The sequence below is a fragment of the Sycon ciliatum genome, chromosome 1 (assembly GCF_964019385.1).
Source record: "Sycon ciliatum chromosome 1, ocSycCili1.1, whole genome shotgun sequence".
Classification (NCBI taxonomy): Eukaryota; Metazoa; Porifera; class Calcarea; order Leucosolenida; family Sycettidae; genus Sycon; species Sycon ciliatum.
In genome coordinates, this window is record NC_088643.1 from 72,190,963 (window position 1) to 72,215,847 (window position 24,885).

Consider the following 24,885-nt stretch of genomic DNA (forward strand, 5'->3'; position numbering starts at 1 on the left):
GGCAAAATATTCAAAATAATTTAATTAGAACCAATCGTTTCCAAAGAAGCGCCGCGTGGCTACGAGAAACCCCACATGAAATCCCCAAACGAAAACGGCCATTCGGTCGGGTATTCGATGGAGAATCGAATATACACTACCTCAATCCCCGCCGATGTCTGATATTCTCCACCTATTCCCTCAAACTTGACCAATTCGGAAAGAAATCCATCGCCATTACGATCGTGCATCCTCCACATACATTCAGAAATGCTCACGCAGCACTTCTTTTCAGCGCGTGTGCGCGACCGACGCTTCCATGACAACTCTGGGACAGGTAACCAATCAGACTCATTCAGAGTGCGATGTCCTAGATCAGATAGGACATCTCCCGGACTGGTATCTATTCTGGGAGCTCGCAGAGTAGGACTGCTGGGCACGCGCGCAACACATTACAGATTCACCTCAAGACTACCTCTCCACTTTCGTGGACACTACTAGTACTACCTCTTGACGAAACGTTGTTGTTATGCAGCTCTTTATTTTTTCGTTGAAGTAATAGTTGCATGCTTCTGGTAAAACGGGATGCAGGTTCATTGGGAATGCTCAAACATGGGTGGTGCATTTCCTGAAGCAAATAGACAGAGCATAGCGGAGCATGATCCCACCTGACCACTGTGAGGGGTCACACGAAGAGGATGAGGCAGGCAATGAGGCAAGTACATGATGCCTATGCCTCTGCTATAACAACGTCACAACAACAACAGCAGCAGTAGCCGCAGCAGCAATGGGACAGCTCAACTCTCTTTGGGGTCACGTACAGGCCATGGCGAGAATACAACCAGCCGAGCAGACACCGTGACTGTCAACTGCAGCAGTGGTCAATGGTGGTGGTAGCAGAGCAGCAGCAGCAACACTGACGTCATGACGTGACTGCTACATTAGATGCACTAGATTATTATTATAGCTATAAAGAGAACAAATTCTGCTGTCATCGCCACACTACAACAAAGTCAGGAAGGTTTACCAAAATCGATTTTCTTGTCACAATCATCAGTGGAAAGCCGTGACTGAAGAGTAACCATGCTGAATCAATGATTAATATACATTCAATAATGTGTTACGAGAACAAAACAAAGTGCTAAAATAGAATGAGGGAAGGTGAGACAATAGAAGTGAAGTGAGAGCTAAGTGCAACAGGGGTGAGGAACTAATTACAACGCTAGAACTGTGTATTGAGACAAACAATCATGCTGTGCACCTACGAAAACAATCTTAACGCAACTACATGTTTCTTCTGCTTACAAAGATCAGGCTTATGCAAACGAATACAAACAGCCTCAAGTACTTTCAACTGACTAGCGTACCGTGCACGACAAAGAACAGAAAAACTAAAATCATCATACACCTGCAGACACTTAGGGTGAGACAACAGATGAAGAAAAACGGCAGACTTCTTACGATCACAATCACCATCCGATTCCTCGTCTCCACCAACCGCAACCTCGTCCTCCGTCTCATCTTCCAACACAGTTCTAGCGTTGTAATTAGTTCCTCACCCCTGTTGCACTTAGCTCTCACTTCACTTCTATTGTCTCACCTTCCCTCATTCTATTTTAGCACTTTGTTTTGTTCTCGTAACACATTATTGAATGTATACTAATCATTGATTCAGCATGGTTACTCTTCAGTCACGGCTTTCCACTGATGATTGTGACAAGAAAATCGATTTTGGTAAACCTTCATGACTTTGTTGTAGTGTGGCGATGACAGCAGAATTTGTTCTCTTTATAGCTATTATAAAATTGTTGTCTCCACGTCGATTATTTATAGATTATTAATATTATTATTTTAATATGGCAATAAGTAGGACGAGCTGAAGCGACATGTGGACTACTTTATTAACAATGTAAGCGATGGAGACGATGCAAGAAACAATCTAAAGGGTAAGAAAAATACATGTAAGAAGAAAAAGGGCAATGGAAAAAAAAATCGCTTACATTGTTAATAAAGTAGTCCACATGTCGCTTCAGCTCGTCCTACTTATTGCCATATTAAAATTATTGTCTCCTCGTCGAATTTTTAAATATTATTATTATTATTTTTTTCTTATTTCAGATGTACATGTAGATGCATTTGGTAGCTTCGAAATTATCGCAGATAAAAATTATTATCACTCTCTTAGTATTGACTCCTATTGATTTTCGCTATACCTAAGCAGTCCTGCATATTTCACTCCTTAGGGCTATATTGACTGCTTATATTTGACTGCTTAGGGGTTGCGCAGTTGAACGGTGCCTAGTGCAGCATTGTCACTGCATGAGTAGGTGGTGGTGCAACGGTTGTGCAAGCATAAAACCGGGATTCATGAGGTTCTCATTCTGGAATTTGAAATACGGACTGTTTGTCGTAATAAATCTAATATTGACTTCGTACTTGGTCAGTATAGGAAATAAAACCTTGTAAAAGACCTCGGCTTCGCCTCGGTCTTTTACTCGGCTTTTATTTCCTATATTGACCTCGTACTCAGTCAATATTAGACACGTATTGACTGAACATTTTGTTCAGGAATTGAATCACCAAGGTTATCAGTCTCTTTGTCTGTCACCAGTTAATCCCATGTATAGACTTCAAGACGCATTTGCAGCCTCGAAAATGGTCGAAGTGGAAGCAATGTCATTGAGGATGCATTTTGACCTTTCCCACAATGCCTCTCTTTATTTAAAATGCATGAATAGAGGTTACTCACTGGCTAAGACCTCCAGGAAAGGTATCTGTGTGCAATTATTGCTGATGAATTGCAATTACAAGTGGTAGAAATAGACTAGGAGTGAAATAGATGAATATTAGCACCATCCTTGCATTGAAGTAGTGTTGTAAAGTGCTCGCAGATCAATATCAGTGAACTAAAGACACTACATGTTTGGGGCATTTACTAAATCAGTTGTGTTCAAGTATGTACACATATTAATAGTGGAATACTATTTTGGTACTAGCCTAGGAGGTGCTTCTTCTTTAGCCATAGATGCATAGAATGTTTTTGTTAGCTCCATATGGGCTATATCTAGGCTTGGATATTGCCAACTATGGTTTTTATTGGCAGGGGAAACTGGGAAGAACAAAACCAATTTTTGAAGAGGCCACCTGGACACCTTTGCACGCGAAGGCCTGTTACAGAAAAAGTAAAGCCCTTGTGCTGGTGAAACTTGGCAGGCATCATCTCTGATAAACACGGAATGCAGACTCCAACAGGTTTTTGAAGAAAGAACTTTACTTTGTAAGGTATGATCTACCCTTTCCCAAAAATTGGGAAAAATCCTATAAATAGGATTTGACAGACAAAAAGATAGAGCTGTGGTACTGATGAGGCCGTTATGGCCAAAACAGCTTGCTATCTACAGCATTGGGTGTATATATGTATGTGTGTTTTTTCTACAATCATAGCTCCATGGATGCACCAAAGGGAGATCAGGTAGGGAGGATTATTAAAGTTGATAAAGAAAACAGAAGAAAAAAATGAAAAAATTGTATTGCTCAGTTAGCAGACGAATAAGTTGAGTATTTGTATGAACACTGTTAGACTTTTAAATTCAGGAGGAGACTGTCTCTGAGGAGGGATTATGTCCAAGCAGGGAAGGACACTATACTCTCTTACTTGCATATGCGCGCGCACGCGCGCGTGTGTGTGTGTGTGTGTGTGTGTGTGTGTGTGTGTGTGTGTGTGTGTGTGTGTGTGAGAGAGAGAGAGAGAGAGAGAGAGCTATACTTGAGAATTGCTGCAACCCAATAACTTCAGGTCCGTGTTCGAAAGGCATTGGGCATGCGTCCCTGAATGCAGTCTGCAGCTGTTGCAGCAGCCTGGCAGCTCAGATATGCTGGTGTACTGCTGCTGGGCTCTCTCTCCCTGCCCAGATGATCTACTGCTGTACACCGGCATGTGCAGCACTTGTGAACACGGTGCTCCACCATCTCCACTGTCCGGTTCACAAACGCCTGAACGGATCCATAATCTGGGACATCATCCAGCAGTAGCTTCTTCAGGTCCCATGCAGCACCACCAAGCTCCAGTGCCACATGAGTGTAGTCCCGGCGGACGTTTCTACGGTGATAGCCAGTCACACGGCGAGGGTTACCTGTCACGAGTACCTTCTCAAACTGGCCCACAAAGCGACTGCTTCTGTAAACCACACCACCAGCATCCATGCCATACCCTTCACGGCCATTCATCAGGAAAGAGTTGTCCACAATACACTCCAACTGTGCTCCACTTTTCCGGATCAATTGCTTCAAGCCGCTCCTTGTCAGAGAAGTAGCATCCCTGTGACGATCCCTATCCTCATCAGTGACCAGAATGACGATTGGGGCAACGCTAGCTTGGCGCAAACGCAGCTCCGGAATATCCTCCAGGGCAAACCTGATGGAGTTGTAGCCATCCTCTCGTGACCCAGAAGCCTGCAATGCAGCGCAGGCTTCTTCAAATCCATCCACTCCATACACTCGGTTTCCGCTAGAATCCAGGATTACCCGCGGCTGGGCAATAGGATGTCTGTCATTGGGGAAATGGGACCGGCCAAAGCCAACCAAGCTATACTGGTTGGGGATATCGGGGTAGACTCCAATTCCATGTTTTCGTAAAGAATCTTCAAGGTATCTTATGGTTTCATGAAACCAGGCTTTTTGAACAGACACCATACTGTCTGACTCATCTACAATAACAATGATATCAGCTGCAGACGGACCACAGCCGGGTTCAGGGCTGCTTGTGGAGGTTGCTGGAGGTCGCTCATAGAAATCCCTAGGCACAGTGTCGTAGCACTTAGCTGTGCATAACAATAGATAAACAGACAAAACGAGAATTGGAGGAGTATTATGTTGTTGCTGCTACTGTTGTTGTTGTTGTTGTTGTTGTTGTTGTTGTTGTTGTTGTTGTTGTTGTTGTTGTTGTTGTTGTTGTTGTTGTTGTTGTTGTTGTTGTTTTGATTCTGTTGTCGTTTAGCAACAAAGATATTGCGACTTGGGCAGTAGCATGTGCTCAGGAAGTGGTGCTTCATAAGACATTTGTTTAATGGAAGGCTCTACGTGTTTCTTCTGTGTTCCAGACGGCAGTCGTGAATTAGCCATGTGTCAGGTCAGTCACCAGGAAGAGGGAGCTCCAGTGTTCGGAACACCTACCCTCATTAACCTTTCAGAACAGTGATTTTGCGATGGGTATAGGTACCATTTGGTATGGCTGAAAACAAGAGCATGACTCAGATTAAGCAAAAGGGTGCGTTTGTTTTTTATTGTGTTGCAGTGAAATCCAAGCATCACATTATCCTAGGCCTGTCAGGTTCCAAAGAAATGTAGCCTTGGGTTGCACGACCTTACATACAGATCATAACGTGATTTCCGATTGCACCCACCGCTGTGTGCCACCGGATACATGTATCTCTGATGCATTAGAATTGGATTTTGCAGCATTTTTGTTGCAAGAAACCTCCACGAATACAAGCGATGTACCGTAAAGTACCGCAAGAGCGACCCACCACCACCGCCGCCGCCACCACCAATATCATCACCATGACCACCACCACCACCACCACCTCCCTTTTGGAGTCGTATTTCGGAGGTAGGGTCCTGTGTGTAGGTCATACAATGCGTACCGTGTACACAAATTGCGGCACTCTGTGAAGTCATTTCAGTCAATACATCCTCATACTCAGTTGATTTTTAAGAGCAGATGCGAGATCCACACATGAACATGCTAAGGCTGTGTTTACATGAGGCGTTTCAACCCGGGTTGAGTTCGACCCGGGTCAGATTTCAACCCGCCATGTACACAAAATGAATAGCGCGTTTACATCACGCATTGCGCTTGACCCGGGTTGATTTCAAGCCTCCCCCCCCCCCCCCCAAGGGGAGAGTTGAAATCAACCCGGGTCAAGAAAATCATACAAACGTACTTCTGTGCGTATCTCGCGCCAGGTTTGAACAGCACTGCACATGCAAATTTCGCGCGAACAGATTCACGTGACCATACAGGACTCTAGTAGTGGACTTTTGGCCGCATATCAGTATTTGACCCGGGTCAACTGTCTTCGTGTAAACGCTCACCTATTTTGTCTATCATACAGACTTTCAACCCGGGCTGAACTCGACCCGGGTTGAAATTTCTCATGCAAACACAGCCTAAGGTCACCTAAATTAGTACACTACACTAAGGTTCTCACACCGTACAAACTGAGTTGCACTGTGCCATGCAATTTTCCTTGCTCTGGCTGTAAAATCAAGGCTCTCACAATGTACTCACAATGAACTGCAAAGTTGACAGAATCCCATGTTCAACGTATCACCGCTATCAAAGAAGACGAGCAGCAGGCTTGAAGTTATGGTAGTCAAATATGTACATTTCGTCTTGTTGCTTCCAGGTTTGGCAGAATTGTCGGCAGATTTGTTGTACATGTGGCTGCGCTTGTGTCTCTTCGTAGTACATGCGGTTGCACGTGTAGCTCTTTGTCGTACATGTGGCTGCTTTTGTGTCTCTTTGTTGTACATGCTGCTGCGCTGTTTTCGACTCCTGCGTACATGTGGCTGCACCATCTTCTGTCCCCTCCGTATGCATTATTTCTCATCTCGTCCCCGTAGCATACACATTTTCTCGTTTTGTCTCCGTTGTATTTGTCTGGTTGCCGTCTTGTGTCCGTCGTATTTCCCCGTCGTTCGTCTTTGTCTCCCGTCCTGTTCAGGCCTTGTTGTACTTTGCACAGGCACCTCTTTCGTATCCCTCACCCCGCTTTTTCCCCTGTTTTCTCCACGTCCCCATAATATATTCTCTTGTCCGTTTTGTTGGAGCGCAGTTCTCCCGTCGCCTTATGATAGCAAGTCAGAGAAAACGCTCTCTCCCAGTTTGCACGAGTCTTTTGTTGTTGTGTGGAGTGGCGAGGAGAGCAACAGTTCGTCCAATTAAATTGACGACATTTCTCACCGGCTAGCTCAGTCGGTAGAGCATGAGACTCTTAATCTCAGGGTCGTGGGTTCGAGCCCCACGTTGGGTGCCAAATGTCGTCAATTTAATTGGATGAACTGTTGCTCTCCTCGCCACTCCACACAACAACAAAAGACTCGTGCAAACTGGGAGAGAGCGTTTTCTCTGACTTGCTATCATAAGGCGACGGGAGAACTGCGCTCCAACAAAACGGACAAGAGAATATATTATGGGGACGTGGAGAAAAGAGGGGAAAAAGTGGGGTGCGGGATACGAAAGAGGTGCCTGTGCAAAGTACAACAAGGCCTGAACAGGACGGGAGACAAAGACGAACGACGGGGAAATACGACGGACACAAGACGGCAACCAGACAAATACAACGGAGACAAAACGAGAAAATGTGTATGCTACGGGGACGAGATGAGAAATAATGCATACGGAGGGGACAGAAGACGGTGCAGCCACATGTACGCAGGAGTCGAAAACAGCGCAGCAGCATGTACCACGACTCAGCAGCATGTACAACAAAGAAACACAAAAGCAGCCACATGTACGACAAAGAGCTACACGTGCAACCGCATGTACTACGAAGAGACACAAGCGCAGCCACATGTACAACAGATTGACTTGACATGGCTTATCTACATTATGGTAGTACATACACTTCTTTCAAAGTACCTTACGTTCACATGTGGGTTGCCGATATGTGATCCATTCGCCACCACCTGCGCACACTGCACTTAGGCTTCCAGCCAAGATATAAGGCTGATCACACGTCCATGTCGCCTGTACAACAGAGCAACAGATAATCATGGTGGTGTTCAAAGTTTACTGTCTTGAACATTTGAACAAAGGTGAATCACCCCTTTTCAGCAGCAGCACAAAATCGATGTGCAGCAATCCACTAATGATATCACTGATGTTTGCCAACTTCACTCATATGCCTTTTATGCCATGGAACATGACCCAGACGAAGCTAACAACGTCTAGGCCCTTACTAGTTGGGCATTTACGTCTGAGATTTACCCTCACTCTCTTCACTAAGCCAGCAAGCCACCAGTGCAGCAGGGTATGGTCAGGCATACCACCGGCAGGCTGCACTGGTGGTCCGATGCATGGCAAGCCAACAGTGCAGCAGGGTGTACCCATTGCAGGCATACCTCTGCTCTTGGAGCCCTGCTCTCTCATTTTTCCCATCTCCCAAACAGTTGCAAGATTCTACTCTACCAATGCTATATTCTGCCTTTAGTTGATTATGCTGACATAGCATGGTGTGGTCTTAGTGCAGCTGCTGTTTCCAATTGGTAGCCACTCACCTTGGATCCAAATCTTAGCCCCGGTGTCCAAGTTACCGCACCATTACGAATTGAAGGTGGTATGGGGCAGGTGATAGCTACAGTGCAGAGTGCAGACAACATCAATCATACAATCCGATTCATCACATGGAATACAGCTGTGGAGCGTGTGTGCAGATGAACTTAGCTAGGTGTGCGTACAACACTGCGGATACACTGGAGTTCTGCAACATCTTTCAGTTACTACAGCCTTACACAAAACACTAGGACAAGAAACACAAAACTGGGAGTGTCCGAATTGGTGAAGTTAATTAAAGGGACACATTCAATACGCGCAGCACTTGAACATTCTAGCTTTCGGGTTTTAGGACCATACAATTCTCTTCTTCAACACCATGACTGAAAACGTCAACTCGTACTCTTGTGGTGGCTAGAAGCAGACCGTGACATGGCCAGGAGTGACATGTTTCATCGAGTGTTGAGAAAGAGAGTCATGTCCTCCCAGGCCTGGAGACTAATAATTGGCCCGAGTAAAAGAAAGAATGCACTTGTTGCGAGGTGTGTGCCTTACGCCTGCAGACCGGTGGCGAAGGAAACCAGTCAAACGTCCCGTTGCGGCAGGTTAAAATATCTGGTCCATCTAGCCAAAAGCCTGTCTTACAACTGTATATTATCTGCATGCACAGGTGCACGGTAGTATACGGGAAGGCATGGTGATGCATAAAAAACAGGCAGACACAAACCAATCAATTTCATACACACTGTACACGAAGCGTACGATTTGTTTCCGTGAAAACTGAGTACATCCAAACACAGTCGTACTTAAGACCTTGCCGGGGTCTGGGGTTCCTCCCATTTTTATATGCACAGGCCCAATCATTTCATCACGTTAGAAGAAAACAGCATTTCCTTTTGACATACTTACTTTGAGCTGTTCAATAATCTGGCACCCCCCCCCCCCCCCCTCTCCCTCTTCAACATGCAATAGACTACTCTCACAACGCCATTTTGACTATCATTCCGTATCAATTTTGCTCTCTCTTTGGTTTACTTATAAATTGTTAGTGCAGTAGAAATAGGAAGCTGTGCTGCGATGCATAGACATCACATTTAAATCAAGACCATCAGACAGGTTGCCCGATGGTCTTGATTTAAATGTGAAACTCTGAGGTCACACAATGCACTTCCACCTCTGCCAGTCTACGGTGTAGAAATCTGTCAGTGTCTTACACGGGTGTTGAGCACTCTTTGGGAATTGGAGCAACCTACAGTTCTGGCCAGAGAAATCCAACCTCATGAATGAAGTACCTCATGCAGGGCCGGTGCCACTGGTACGGCTGGTGCAGCCATGCCCGTACCAATTTTTACTAATTCCAGCGTTGATGGGCTGCTCAGTGTGCAATTGATTATCTGGGACTGTACCAGTAATTACCTATCCTCATACACTCCTTTCTAGAGTTTCTACGTTCTCAACTGTTCTTCTTGTCCATCAGTGAAGTCTACTCCGCTAGCTGCCATATCTGTTGCCAGAGGAATGTGCAGCTGAAAGAAACAGATAATGCATAGAGGTAGAGATGTATCCTCCCAGGATTTTGAAATTAGGTACATGTATGTGCAAATAGTCGGAACTGTAGCCGAACCCGGTGGGTGCGCAACACCCCCCCCCCCCCCCAGGAGCTGGCTCCGGGCCTGTCATGAATGAAGTAGAGCCGCATTAAAGTTCACAGACCAGTATGTTTAGTGCAAGGGCTGTGTCGCGCCCGGCGCTCTTTTATTCATGAGGTTGAATTTCTTTCTCCAGTACTCTACTTGGGAGAATGAAGTTGAAGGCACCTGTACTTATGGTTGAATATGGTTGTAAAGACACACCTGGTGATATGGCGGTAAATACACGCTTGCCCACACACGCTCTCTAGGCTGCAACGTTCTAGCATGTATTTACCACCATATTGCAAGGTGTGTCTTTACGACCATATTCAACCATCAGTACTTTTTGCAAGTAGCTTCTGCTGTTCCTGTTCGTATTATTGTTATTTTTCACCTTGTCATGTCCCTTCTTCCCTCTCTCATAACAGCCACCTTCACTTCCTTTCCCCAGGAGACTCCCTTTGATAGGCATCCATTTGTCTCTGAAGAATCCTTGAAAAAAAGTATAAAATAAAAAAATAAAATAAAATACGGATGGCAGTCGTGAGTCAGTCAAGTGTCAAGTTCGGCAAGACGCGTGTGTTCCTAGTCGGAACAATCAACTTCATAAAGTACTGTACTTTATTTATTTCTGCACCTCGTGGCATGTCAAGATAGCCAATTGAATTGAGGAGAGGGTGAGACCAACCACGGAAGAAGAGAAAAAAAGAAAATGAAGAGCACGTATACAAAGTGGGAAGGGATTAGCAACTTACAAAGCAATGGGATGCTCAGCGAGCTATGCAGCGGAAGTGGTGACTGTACTTGCTTGCTTTTAGGCAGTTATTTCAAAATTCTCTTTCTTTGCGGGTTGGTGTTGGAACGTTCTCTGTTAGTTCATGTTTGTCTTTGTTTACATGTATACTATATCACTCAGTATTTCATAACTGGGCACTGCTCGAATATTCTTACCATGTGCATTTCACTATTCGCAACCGGAGACACCTCTGCTTCAGTTTTAGTCCTATCTTTCTGACAGGGGCAGCAACCACCGTCTGGTGGGTTCCAGCATCCTCCGGCAGTTGCTGTCGTAATTAGGAACGAGGAACTTTACAATGCATTACTAAGTTGTTCTTCAATCATTAGACATTTTAGAAGTTAGAAATCTGCCTCAGCTCTCCGTTTTTTTGTTCTTTTTGGTTGGTTCTTCAACGGAGTCTTGAGAATAAGGTAAGTTTATTGTATTGTAATCTTGGAAATAGATCGATGCCACCGCTGGTTGTTCCTGATATAAGCATGGGTTTGCTAGGGAACCGATGAAACAGTTGGATTCACCCCCCCCCCCCCATTTCCGTGCCTTGGTTATTGTATAATGCTGCATGATGCACCACCATTCATGTTGAAAGCTGTGAATAGAATGACATCTGCACACATTCCGTAGGGCAGAATGGTTGGTTTACTGATGCGCGGCTGTGCAAACACCCGCCCTGTCTTATACAACATCTCTGTACGCAATTAAATTATTATGATAGCAAGGTAAGGTGCGGATGCAAGTTTTTAAGCTCCGCTTACTTTAGGTCCCTGTGGCAAAGAACTCGATCTGGACACGCTAGGAGTATGGCATTGAATATGGACATCGACCTCGTCTTGCTGACTTTCGAAGAGCTGCGGCATCTTGCCAAGCAACAGCCTATTGACGGAGCCGAGTCAAAGAGCCGAGTTGATCTTGTGGTTTCCCTAAGACAAGCTGGTGTGGGTGTAACCCCGATCAAGGCCAATGAGGTCAGTACTAGTAGTAATCTGAAGTCTCTAAACGAGCTTGTATGTGTAGTGATAGAGCTAAGAGAGCAACTTGAGCAAGTGAAGCGTGATAATGCCATTGTTTCTTCACTTCGGGATGAGGCTTCCAGCCTAAAATTGGAAGTACTAGAGCTGAGGAACTTCACAACAGGCGTACTCTCTCAAACTGCCAATGACACCCACAACCGTCGCACAAGTGCTTACGAAGGTACCGTAGAGCCCTCCCTGTATGAAACTGACACATCCATCCTCACTGCATCCCAAACACAGCGCACCTCCACATCGCATCATGCACGCTCCAGTTCAAATGACCATACTACCGGTATGCACTCGCAACCACGTGCCGCTTCCCAGTCCAGAGACACTACAGCACCTAGACCTGCTGGCAACGGTCACGTCACTACGGACAGCAGTTCCCGCAACAAATCAGATGGATAGAGCTCTTGGGTAAATGTTGTCCGACGTCGGCTCACATCTCGGTACGTCAAGCCTATGCCCACGGTCGAGACAAACCCTGTAGTCCTCACAGGTGTCGAAAAGGTGGACAAAGCGATTTTCTACGTAGGAAAGGTCCACATGGGCTGCAGTGCCGACTCCATAAAGGATTGGTGTAAAAGAGAGTGCAGTGGATGTGCTCAACTGCACCATCTTGGAATCCCGCACCTTCGGAACAGCTTACGCCAGAGTGACATTTCCAGCCTCAGCTACGGAAAAGGTACTGTTTGACAGATTCTGGCCTGCAACTATCCAGCACACCGTGCCGTAAGAAAGTGGCGGTTTGCAGATTCAAATACGAACAAACTGGGTAAAACCTCCACGTCGTCAGAATGATGGCTTCCGCACCGCTGAGCGCCCGAGCCTTCCCATATAATCCTAAGACTCAACATGTTAATAATCACTATTGTTACGATTAATTGTCGCTCCATGTCGAACAAAATTCCCGAACTCCATGCATTATGTCGATCCAACACACCGACTATCCTATGTCTGACAGAAAGCTGGCTCTGCCCGATACATATGCTCAGTGTACCCGGTTATACGTGCTTCCCTTGAGATAGGCCAATACCAGCGAACCAAAGGGCCCAGTTCTGAGGTTATGGTGGTGTTGCCATCCTTGTACGAGATGGGACATTTTTGCATGCAGCCCAGCGCTCAGATCTTGACTCACTCCCCAATGTGAAACCATATGGGTTGAGCTTGGAGTTCCTGCAGACCTGGGTGCTAATCCTATGCTCATTGGCTGTCAGTATTGCCCTCCTTCGCAATCCCTACCTGAACGTACCTCATTTTGTGACATGATGACGGATACCCTACGGGCTGTAGACCTCTCATCCGTTGATATATTCCACACTGGTGACAACAATGCTCACAACTCTGTCTGGTGGAGTGGTGACGCTACATCACGCGCTGGAAAGGAACTTTCGCATATATTCTCCAGCTACGGTCTCTCCCAGCTGGTAGATTTTCCCACTCACACCTCTCCTAACGGAATCCTGTCGTGCCTAGACTTGCTCGCTACTAATCGTCCCCAATCTGTATTCTCTGTCGACGATGCTGCCCCGCTTGTTGCGTCCGACCATTCACAGGTAGTTACCACCCTTTTCTACAGAACTGTAACCCGAACGCCTGCAAGGGATGTGCCATGCTATCCTGCCCGTAGTTCCGCAGCTACTCCATACAATGTTGCGCAAGTGCCACCTTCGGTCTTGGTAGCAGTAAATATGTTTTTTGCCAGCTAGCTGGCCTCTGCGTACACCGCAGACACAGCCACACACAACAGAAAGATACAGATCACAGTAGTAGCGTGGTCTTTGTTCACTCACGGTAGTGTGGTCTTTGTTCACTCACGGTGGAAGATGGAAGAGCGTAGTGTATAGATGAGCATGAAGAAGGTTAAGGGCATGCCACCTCACGCATATACATGTACACGTATGTACCAGACAAACATGAAGCAAGAAGTGAACCACTGTGGCGAATGGGGCCGTCGGATAATTAACCAGCCCGAAGCTGGCAGAAAAAACCTCAGGACCCCGGCGGAGGCACAACCCTGAGGAAAACCGGTTAGAATAACCCCATAAGATAAATGAACAAAACGTAGCCTGCAGGACCTATCCCGAAGTGAGAATAAACGGGCGGGCGGGTGGGAAACTACAACGAAAAGAGAAAGACCACGATGAAGAGAAAAGTTTGAGAACACTGACAAAAAACCAGCTGACGCAATCCTGGTGCCGTAACTATGGTGAAAATGCTGGCAAAAAATACATTTTTCGTTTCATTCGCTACGCTCAGCCAACGAAAAATAACACATCTTTCCTCACTCAACTGGTATGATCTCATGGACACACCAGATGTCGACAACGCATTAGCCAGATTCTCCTCTTCCTTAAATGATGCATTTTCCACTACCTGTCAACTTATCGGAAAACCTCTTCCTCCACCCAGCGAGCTGTATCCAGGCAATATCCTCCGTGGGTTAATCGAGATTTAGTACTTGCCATTAAGTTGAAGTACGAACTCTACAGCCGATATAGGAAGTTCCCAACCCCAGCTAACCAGTCTGCCTTCAAAGTTCAGCGTAACAGAGTAAGAAACTTATCTCGATCTCTTCACCGTGACTCTTTGGTATCTATACAGGCAAGCATGTCGTCAGGTAACCTTAATATGTACCAGTTTGTTCGTTCTCAGCGATATCGCCAACAGGATTGTGGCATTCCTCACCTCATGGATGAAGACGGTCATCCAGTTTCTGGCAGTTTCGACAAAGCTACAGTCCTCAACCAGCAGTTCGCCTCCGTTGCTGTGCCGGATGATCCGTCGCTATCACTTCCAGCTCTTCGTGCCCACAGCCAACTTCATGAAACATTTGTTCACGTCATCACCGCAACTGCGGATGTTAGAAAGGCTATCGCCCGACTAAAGTCTTGCCGCAGTCCTGGCTTGGAAACCATTACGAATGATGTCCTGAAGAAACTTGCCCCGTCGATATCGTACACCCTCTGCCGTATTTTTAATGTGTCCTTCTCGACGGGTAAATTTCCAGCAGCACTGATGATGGAAACTCGCGAAGGTTGTTCCGGTTTACAAGAGCAAAGGCTCCAAGTCACAAGCCAGCAATTACCGTCCTATCTCCCTATTGTCCTGTATATCTAAATTATGTGAGCGATTATTCTTTGACAAGCTTTATGCTCATGTGTCGCCGGCCCTTGCCCCAGTCCAATCTTGTTTTCGACAAGGAGACTCAACCACCATGCAGCTGACACACGTCTTTCTCCCTCAACTAGACCACCCTCCCACATTTACCCCTTGATTCGGCTATTAATATTGTAGATACGCACAGGCATTTGGGTGTTGTATTTGACTCGCAATTATCCTGGAATTCTCACGTAGAATTTGTATGCAACAAAGTTAGCAAATCTGTAGGTTCACGGTCTGATGTCTCACTGCTCCCACTTGTCCCCCGAATGTATTCGTCTCTTTTATAATTGCTACCTTCTTCCTATCTTTCTGTATGGCGCCACTGCTTGGCATTCCCTGCTTAGTAAATCTTTCTGTATGGCGCCACTGCTTGGCATTCCCTGCTCAGTAAATCTTTCTGTATGGCGCCACTGCTTGGCATTCCCTGCTTAGTAAATCTTTCTGTACAGGCACTAGAAACACATCATAAATGTGTGTTAAAATTTATTTTCCGTAAACCCTCTCTATTCCCCTCTACTGATCTATATAGTTGGGTCTCCACCAGCCCCATCTCTATCCTGTCGCAGAGACAGTCATGCGTTCTGGTCCATCGTATTAAACTGAACATTGTCCCTGAACATCTCAGCAAGTATAATTGGTTTACTTTCGCACGGGACACTCGCAATGGCATAGTACTTCCCAGAGCGTTGTCAACTATGTTTACCAAATCCCCTATCTTTTCTGCATATTCATATTGGCTCAAACTACCCATGGAAATGAAGACAATATCCGATATTAGACAGTTCATAGACCATGTTAAATGTCATGCCAAGTTGTAGGCTCACTCGCCTCTTTTCCTAGCTTATCACGCCACTATCCACCATGGTCAACATAGTGATAAATTTCACCCCGCTGATGGGTTCTTTTCTTCCGATTATTATGTTCTTTCCTTTTTTCTTTCTTTTTCCTTCTCTTGCCATGACTGGTTAACGCCCCCTCCTTTGCATTAGCTTCTGCCATTGGACGGTGAAATAAAATAAAATAAATAAAAATAATGGAAAAATGTCAAAATACAGTAAAACCTGTAACTACAGACCACCGTGACTAGCGACCAGCCTGGTACTACCGACCACTTGGCAAGGTACCGACGGTCTCACATTCAAAATGCACTGTGACTAGCGACTACCTGCTGAACGCGACCAGCGACCGCCTTTTCTTGTCCCAAAGATGATTTTTGACCCGTAACTAGCGACCGCGATGTAGGAAATCAAATGTTGCTCGAAGTTCCTTCTCGAAATTTTGCTGATTTTCCATGGTCCTGAAAGGAATCTTTCGGTACTACAGCTGAAGAAATGAACGCAGGCCATCATGACTGTGGGGTTGCGCATTGAAAGCACTCTCTGCTCGATGTTACTACTCGGAGGAGAAACGAAGACTGAGCGGCTCTGTCACCCCAGTCATACAAATGAATCGACGATGGCGTCAAGGAATCCAGAAACAAAGCAGCACCGCAAGGTCCTGATGCTGAAGGATCGCGTTCGAACAATCAAGAAGTCACAACAAGGATAGTCGGTACGATTGATCGGATGAACAAATTTGAAGCCCCAGCGCAAAAGGAACGTTTGACTTGGTATTTGGTATTGATTTATTTGAATTCGGTATCTCAACAGTACAATGTACAACTTGGGAAGATCCGAATGACATAGATGCATAAACATAAAAGTGGAGTAGGTGCTACAGCTGATCATTTTATCGCAGGTTGTGGGACTAAACTAATACCAATATGCAAGTACACAAGAAATAAAAGCTGAATAAATACGACTGCATGACATTGGAGAAAAGCACCAATTAGAGCAAAACAAAGCGACACATCACTCATTGAAAACATTTTCAAAAAGGAGCTGTTTTAACCGGGTACATTCTGGCCCGTCATTAAGAAGGCAGGCAAGATGGGCGTTAAATGCAGAAGACGTATTGCAAGACTTCATTTCAAAGGGCAGAGCATTCCAAAGTAAAGCAATCCTACTAGACAATGAGCGATACCCGCATGCAGTCTTATATCGGCATAACGAAAGATTATTTGCAGAAGAGCCGTGAGTGGTGTAAGCAGGTGTACTGTGCCTACAAAATAGAGAATCTAAACTGGCAACCGGGTGAGCTACTTTACACTGAAAGATAAATTTAATGAACAACTGTAAGAAACGGTGGTCCAGAGGACATAGCTTAAGAGAGTGGTAAAGGGGGTCCACGTCAGCACAGTAATGGGCACCACAGGCAGCTCGGATCGCACGACGGTGAACAGCAAATAGGCGCTCACGATCTTTTGCAGATAAGCAGGGTAAGAACGATTGAAATGCAAATTCTAGATCAGATTGAATTACGCATAGCACATAAAGGCGACAAACGCACGGGGACAGTTGACGAAAAGAACGCCGTAGAGCACCAATTTTGCGTGACACCTTGGCAACAAGCTTATCACAATGAGGTGTGAACGAGAGCTTGTTGTCAATTACAACCCCCAGACAGCGAGAACTGGACACTTCTGTCAGCACTTTACCATCGATACAGATAGTGGGCGTGGGACAGACCGGCGAGCGCTTGGGAGCGATGAACATTACAACAGTCTTATTCTCATTGATAGTCAGGCCAAGTTGCTGAAGATCAGTAGCGAGTGCTGATAACGTGTGGGAAACTAAATCTGCAGCCTTTGCCGTCGGACAGGATGCGTACACCGTTTTGTCGTCCGCAAAAGCGAGCAATTTCGTCCCGGATGTGTCAGCAGTTGCAGGAAGGCGGCGAACATAGATGTTAAACAGAGTTGGGCCCAAGACACTGCCTTGCGGGACCCCACGAGTGACAGGTAGAAATGGAGAGACCTCACCGCACCTGAGGACCCGCTGGGCTCTGCCAGAAAGGTAGGATTTAAACCATGAGAGTGCAGATCCGCTGATACCAATCTCGTGCAAAGCCAAGAGTAGATGCTGATGCTGCACACGATCGAACGCTTTACTAAGGTCAACAAACGCGACAGCAGAGGTCAGGCTCTGGTCCCGAGCAAGACACCAGTCATTAATTGCCAAAGAGAGCAGTTGACTTCTGGCTTCAGAAGTAGCAGCTGAATTTGATGTCCGCAAAAAATTTAATCTTCTCTCTCTCTCTTTTTTGTCTCTCTCCATCTCTCCGTCTTTCTCTCCAAGTGTTGTTTGACCTGAAATAAGAATTGCATTGCGCAAGTCCTGGGGAATTGTATTAGCTGCATTTTGATATGCATATCATATACTGGGATAATTATGGTCGCACGGTGCAAACCTCTAACTAAAGACCACCTGCTACTAAAGACCGCTTTTGCTGGCACCAAGGGGTGGTCGGTAGTCACAGGTTTTACTGTATAGCAATTTATAGAGCTACAGCAAAAGCATACATCGTGAACCTCACGCTATACGTGTGGAAAAAAAGCAGAACAGGTCAAACACAGGGTGAAGGAGAAGAAATGACTAAAACATAATGAAATCATCAGTGAGGAGAAGCACTCCTGACACTTTCACGAGGATTAGCGCCAAACAACTGAAGTGACAAAACATTTTCCTTCTGAACACATAGTTCAGGGGACAACTTGCGGATATAAAACCCTTCCAAAACAGACAAATGTAATACAGATCTGCTACGGGCCAAAACTGAGAAAACATCATCTCTGTACAACTCACGACAACTATCACTAACAGACAGATGACTTGATAGCCGATTGCTGATTGTTCGAATGTCGCGTCTTTTTTGTCACCTCCAATGTCGCAGCTCTTGACCCGTCCTTTCCACTGGCCAGTCACGTTCCAGTCACTTCTGATGTCGCAGGTCCTGACTCTTCCCTTCCACCACACCGCCTGGTCACTCGTTCGGTGTCTGATTCTTCCGTTGTCTTGATCAGTGGCTTTCGTGGTGGTCTTCCACGCTTCCTCCCACTTACGCTCGCCGTCACTTCCGGTATTGCCGCCTGTTCGTCTCCTCCAGTACGCATCCTCACCTGACTGCGAGTAACTCTTCGAGTCGGTGTCTCTGGCATTGCTTTAACAGCTCTGCACCTCTTTGCCTCGCCGACTTGGACTTGGGCTTACTCACACATGATGAGAAGGGAGCGAAAACGTGTGGTTAACAAATTGGCTTACTTGACTGTGTGGATTGCGTCGGTGCTGACACCTTTTCTTTCAAAATTGGATACGCCTACAATTTTTCCTTTTATAAAAATAAATTCATACATTGCGCATGCAGAATACTATCAAGCAGAATTTATAAGTGGTGACTTCAGCAGTAGTAATTGACAAAGTCGGTTTCAGTCCTCAGGTCGTCATGGGCATCGCAAGCCACTTTAAATTGGCACGGCTATGAAATAGCAGCAGGTCCCGCGGGTTCTGTTTGGTAAATTGGGCCCAAATTGGGGCCGAATAGCCCATGTTTCATTACTTCGAAAATCACAGGATACAAATCCTAAAATTATTGGTGCAGCATTGGCCTCACCTGCCGCACTGGGTGCGACGCCCCTGCTCCAACATGGAGCTCACGCCTCCTGTAGACCTGTGGTGAGTCAGTCAAGTACTAGTGTCAGCCTAAGGTAATTTGGCAGGAAGCATAAGCTCCACGTAGGAGCAAGCTGTAACCAACTTGGGCGAACAGAACACTGAAGACAGTGAAGTGTGCCAGACACTATGGGCCCAAACTGCATGCAGTCCCTCTAAACCCTGCAATCCCCACCGCCAGGGATGCTCCCTTCAATTGGAATCTAGAGCTCACCGTGCCTCCTGGGTATCTGCCGCCTTCCTTCCGTTTTATAATACCTTTCTTTGTGTATGGCGGGTCTAGACACTCGTATTCTGCCATACAAACAAAACAAAGAGAAGAGGGTATGCTCAACGTAAATGCGGGCCTTTTAAATTATTGCCGCGCTTGTTAAGTTGAATTGGAAGGCTGTTGTTTGGCAGGGTGACGGTCCCGCGATGCAACATACAGCACAACAACACGAGGAGGACACACAATTTACTCTACGGCAGTAGAAAATACGCGGTGAACAAAGGGAAACGTACGTTGGCAAGTTGGCGGTGCTTTATACCACTGAGCTGGCGGAGTCTCATCGCACAGAATTGCCTGCCATCCAATAAGGTTAAACCCTAAATTGCACTGGAATATGGCCTGGGTAAAGTTGGAAAGACAGAACAGAACAACCCCCCCCCCCCCCCCCAAACACAAACACACACACGCACACAGCAACACACACATACATGCACACACATGCATGCACACACATGCATACACTGTCACCAACATCAAACACAAGCAAACACAGAGTCACAAACAAAAAATCCGGATTCTTAGGATTGAAGTATTCAGGTAATGGGGTTCAGCTATCTTGGTAGGCCAGTATTACATGTATGCCAAGAACAGTCCATCATCATGACCAAAGCAGGGACAGTCCATCATCATGACCAAGGCAGGGACAGTCCAACATTATGACCAAGGCAGGGACAGTCTACTATGACAGGGTGGCATTTCGACTTGACACTTGATTTAGTTCCTCAATCCCTACAACAACATGCAGTGTTCTGTAGTGCCTCTACCCAATACATGCACCTTATGGCAGGTTAAAGAGGGGTATAAATTTGTAATAACATTGCTACAGGACAGAACGACAATGACAATCAAGGTAATAACATTGTTATAGAGATTGCCCAGTTTCATCGCGCTGCACAAACATATATTTGTTGCCAGCAATTGAAGTGGCAGGCAATGTGTTTCAGTGTACCTACCACAGTATCGGGAGATTCGAATGGCTCTCTGGTAGTTTTTACATAATATTTGCCATTTTCAAAGTGGAATGTCTCATTGCACTTGGCGGAATCAACTGGTTCAGGTGGGTCCGTTGTTGAGGACGAGGTAACAACCGCTTCAGGTGGGTCCGTTGCTGAAGACGAGGTAACAGCCGGTTCAGGTGGGTCCGTCGCTGAGGAAGATGTAATAACCGCGTCAGGTGGGTCCGTTGCTGAGGACGAGGTAACAACTGGTTCAGGTGGGTCCGTTGGTGAGGACGATGTAATAACCGCCTCAGGTGGGTGCGTTGCTGAGGACGATGTAATAACCGCGTCAGGTGGGTGCGTTGCTGAGGACGAGATAAAGGATCAATTGGAGCATACCAACGTTCATTGTGTGCAGAGCACATCATGCATTAACGACTCTTGAATTTGTAGAGCAGCGCTAACTAATAGCATGGGTTGAGTCACTTTGCAGTCATTAGAAACCATTCTGATACTTTGCAGTCATTAGAAACCATTCTGATTCTTTGCAGTCATTAGAAACTATTCTGATACTTTGCAGTCATTAGAAACCATTCTGATATGTATAAACAAGAGTCCATAACCCCAAGAGTGTGCAACTCTGTACATGGGGATCCGCGCGGCGAAATTCCAACATTACGTCAAAACACGGTAGTTGACCCTGTACTACTGGAGTACTGCCTGGTTCCAAGCACCGCGGAATGCGGAGTTTTGTACAGCTGTGCCTCAGCGGCATGACGTAATGTTGGAATTCCGCCACGCAGTGGGCCTACAGCAGCCAGACCCCAGTTGCACACTCTTGGGGTTTTGGACTCTTGATTTAAACAATGCAGCGGGTCCGAGGCATTTGTGTGTGTGTGTGTGTGTGTGTGTGTGTGTGTGTGTGTGTGTGTGTGTGTATGTATGTGTGTGTGTGTGTGTGTGTGTATGTGTGTGTGTGTGTGTGTGTGTGTGTGTGTGTGTGTGTGTGTGTGTGTGTGTGTCCCATATGGTGTGTGTGTCCCATATGGTGCAGTGGTATGTGCAGTCGATTTCCAATCAAGAGGTTGCGGGTTCAATTCCCGACGATTATGGTCGCACACGTCTTTCTTCTCTTTCTCGGACTCTTCTTGACTTTTCTTTCATTCTCCTGGGTGGTTACCAACAGCCAGTGTATGCCGGAGTATGTGGTGTGGTGTGTGTGTGTAAAAAAAATGGAAAAAATTGAAATGAAAAATAGGGATTCACTGGCCAGAAAAAGTCACTTCAAACAGCTGTGTGGTGGATACCAGGCTAAAAATAGTGGCGGTCAATTCATCAGCCTTGCAAGCTGTTGAATGGTGTAATCCCAGCACAAGTTGCTATGTCTAACATAGCTGTTCGCTATCATCGCTTCCGCGATGGGCATGTCTGAGGTCTGAGGTGTGTGTGTGAATGTATGTGTGTATGTGTGTGTGTATGTATGCGTGTGTGTATGTGTGTGTGTGTATGTGTGTGTGTGTATGTGTGTATGTGTGTGTGTGTGTGTGTGTGAATAGTGGCGGTCAATTCTTCAGCCTTGCAAGCTGTTGAATGGTGCAGTCCCAGCACAAGCTGGTATGGATTCTGCTGTAGCATCGCTATCATCGCCTCTGGCGATGGGCCGGTCCAATGGTCCAATGGTGGTGGTGGTGGTGGTGTGTCACTGTGTGTGTGTGTGTGTGTGTGTGTGTGTGTGTGTGTGTGTGTGTGAATGTGAATGTGAATGTGTGTGTGTGTGTACGTTATTGTTGAACAGAATGTATCGTTGGAACGCTGGTGACTCACACAGCTACAATCACTTTCTATGTAATTGGCATGCTTGTTACAACCTCTGCACTTTGCTCACATGGACTACTGCCTAAGTGCAGGCCGTTACGCTTTCCAACGGCTGTAAGAGAGTTGGAAAGCATGTGCCTTTGTGCGTAGCCATGACAGTCATGGTGGTTCGGTGCGAGTCTTCCCATTCTTTTCAATTCATTCTGCTGTGCCTCCTGTGTTGTTTTGCGCCACTGCCCCTCACTTTGCGCTTAGTTCTCTGAGTGGAGGGCGGCGTGACCCCACTTGGATAGCTGATTGATAGTAGTTGTAGCAGTGTGTGTATGTGTATATGTGTGTATGTGTGTGTGTTTGTGCATACGCGTGTGTGTAAATTTGTGTGTGTGTGTGTGGGGGGGGGGATGAAAAGAATTGACTAGTTTATGTTATGACTCATTCGGGAGTGCATCCTTCCCTATGGAAAGTACCGTAAAATACCGTTGATCCGCCCCCACGCCATATCGCTTCCCAGCTGGGTTTTCGGCAGGTGGCGGGAATTAGATCAAGGCTGTCAAGTGCAGTACGATGTACAACAACGTGGAGGATCAGACTCGATGTGCTGAATTGTGCACATTTTCATCCTGGATTGGCATGTATTGTGTACAGCAGTGCATGCGTCGGTTCAACATCGTATTTCGTTGTGTACGCCGAAGTCGCTTCACAAGTAGAAATACCGACAGGGTGAAGGATTTAAAGAGGGGGCGGATCAACGGTACTTTGCGGTAGTCATATTAGGATAGTCGGTTGTTTTACTTGAAGTTTCAAACCCAACAGACAGTATGGATCCGATAATTAGTAGGCCTATAATGCCACAATGTACTTGGACCTGCTTCAAATCAAAAAGAGATTACTCACCATCAAGGTCTGAGACAATATCTTTATCAGGTTGAAAAGGACCTCCGCTACCATATCCAAGCGGCAGTACAGTACCAGCTACATAATTATCTTTATCACTGCTACCAAGTTGACTGCTCCCTTCTGTTGCCAGTAGTGCAAGTAGCAGACCAATGAGAACATGACGGTTGTCCAACACCATCCTGCCAGGCTGCAGATCAGTGCAAGACAGTGTGAGTGTGTAGAGTACCTGTACACAACGGGGACACAACACAACACAACACAACACACATCAATGCACAGGTCAGATATGTTTTGTCACCAACTCACAACTGTAGCACAAAAGATCTTGAAAGTGATGATGCCAGACGGCAAATAAAATAATGACTTCTGGGCCGAATTATTTCGTACACTGTGACCATAGCGAAGTACGGTATCTGTATGTGGTGGGTCGGCTCCTGGATGTCGCATCCTGGTGTGACTTGTGTTTTGTTTACTGCAGTGGATGCCGGGCAAGGAGGGCCCAGTGCCCAGTCGCTACAGCAGGTGTCATCCCAATATGAAGGAAAACACCCGTCGCTGTGATCCCGGCATTCCCCGGGTAACAACAACACACAGAAGTCTTTGCCGAGAGCACTGGCTCGACAAAAGCACAAGCTTTCCGAGTCTCTTTGGCCGTTGGAAAGCGTTCCAAACATGTGTATATCCAACATGTCGGCATTGTCACGACTACAGCCTGGCTCAGGTGATGCAGCACTCTCAAGTCCTATGCTGCTAGTAGAGCCTACGTACCTCCACCCCTTACCCTACCCTACCCTCCCGATTGACATGCACCTCCTACACTGGCACATGGTGTATCTTGTTACATTAAAACCTGTCAAGGCGGCCACTCGTTAAGGCGACCACCTGTCCCAGAAGACCACTGCAATCAGGACCAAGGGATACTATTTCCTGTCAAACGACCGTGGATAAGGAGACCACCTGGCAACAGAGACCACATTTGGAAGGCCTCTTGAGCGGTCGTCTTAGACAGATTTCATTGTTATGCTCATGTTTTCTAGAGAGCCTGAGGTAATGCAGAACACTGAAGCGCAACTCACCTCCTTTTACTATTCCACTGCTTTTACTATTCCACTGCTTTCAAAGTACACTTCCGCGCAGGTCTACGGAGAGCGACTGCTGAGGTAATTTTTGCCGACTTCAATTGCAAGGTAGACTGATGACTTTCTTCGCTGATTGGCAAGACCTCGGGAATTTATACTGCATTTAGAATGTCCCGGCCGGACGCTAGCTCCGTGATCTTGCCACCTTTTCGCCAAACCCTCTATCACATTCATAGTCTCGACGCCAGAGGCAAGGCAAAGCGGCTCGCCGCAGTGCCGGCGAGCGACGGGTGGAAGCTGCGTTTGGTGATGACAACCGTCGGTCGTTTTGAGTCAGCGGTCTTGGGAGGCACGCTCAGTTCAACTTACAATCACCATTCTCTGTCACGTAAACTGATACAATCATGATAATTTCTTACTGGGTCAACAAACTGGCACCAAGGGGGAATATGGTAAATTGTCGGATTGGCTTCTTTGAT

The 24,885-nt window shown here is 46.3% G+C and overlaps 1 protein-coding gene across 1 annotated transcript; it reads right to left on the minus strand.

Moving 5' to 3' along the window:
• Window positions 1-3,232: 3,232 nt before the first annotated feature.
• Window positions 3,233-24,885, minus strand: LOC135805292 (uncharacterized). The gene is made up of 9 exons (XM_065319311.1): window positions 24,404-24,885; window positions 23,325-23,553; window positions 20,631-20,980; window positions 19,911-20,016; window positions 19,621-19,700; window positions 8,810-8,912; window positions 8,260-8,336; window positions 7,627-7,729; window positions 3,233-4,799 (listed from the first exon to the last, which is right to left on the minus strand). Exons 2-9 carry the CDS (start codon window positions 23,503-23,505, stop codon window positions 3,772-3,774), a joined length of 2,028 nt encoding a protein of 675 aa, XP_065175383.1. The 5' UTR covers window positions 23,506-23,553; window positions 24,404-24,885; the 3' UTR covers window positions 3,233-3,771.

Bases quoted from the DNA above. Each gene is read 5' to 3' on its own strand.
- LOC135805292 (XM_065319311.1), bottom strand. From the start codon at position 23,505: ATGGTGTTGGACAACCGTCATGTTCTCATTGGTCTGCTACTTGCACTA. The intron at 8,913-19,620 runs GTGAGCTCTAGA...CTGTGCATGCAG, and splicing joins GCAGATACCCAGGAGGCACG to ATAATATACAGTTGTAAGAC. The intron at 8,337-8,809 runs GTAAGGCACACA...TCTGCACTGTAG, and splicing joins TTCGCCACCGGTCTGCAGGC to CTATCACCTGCCCCATACCA.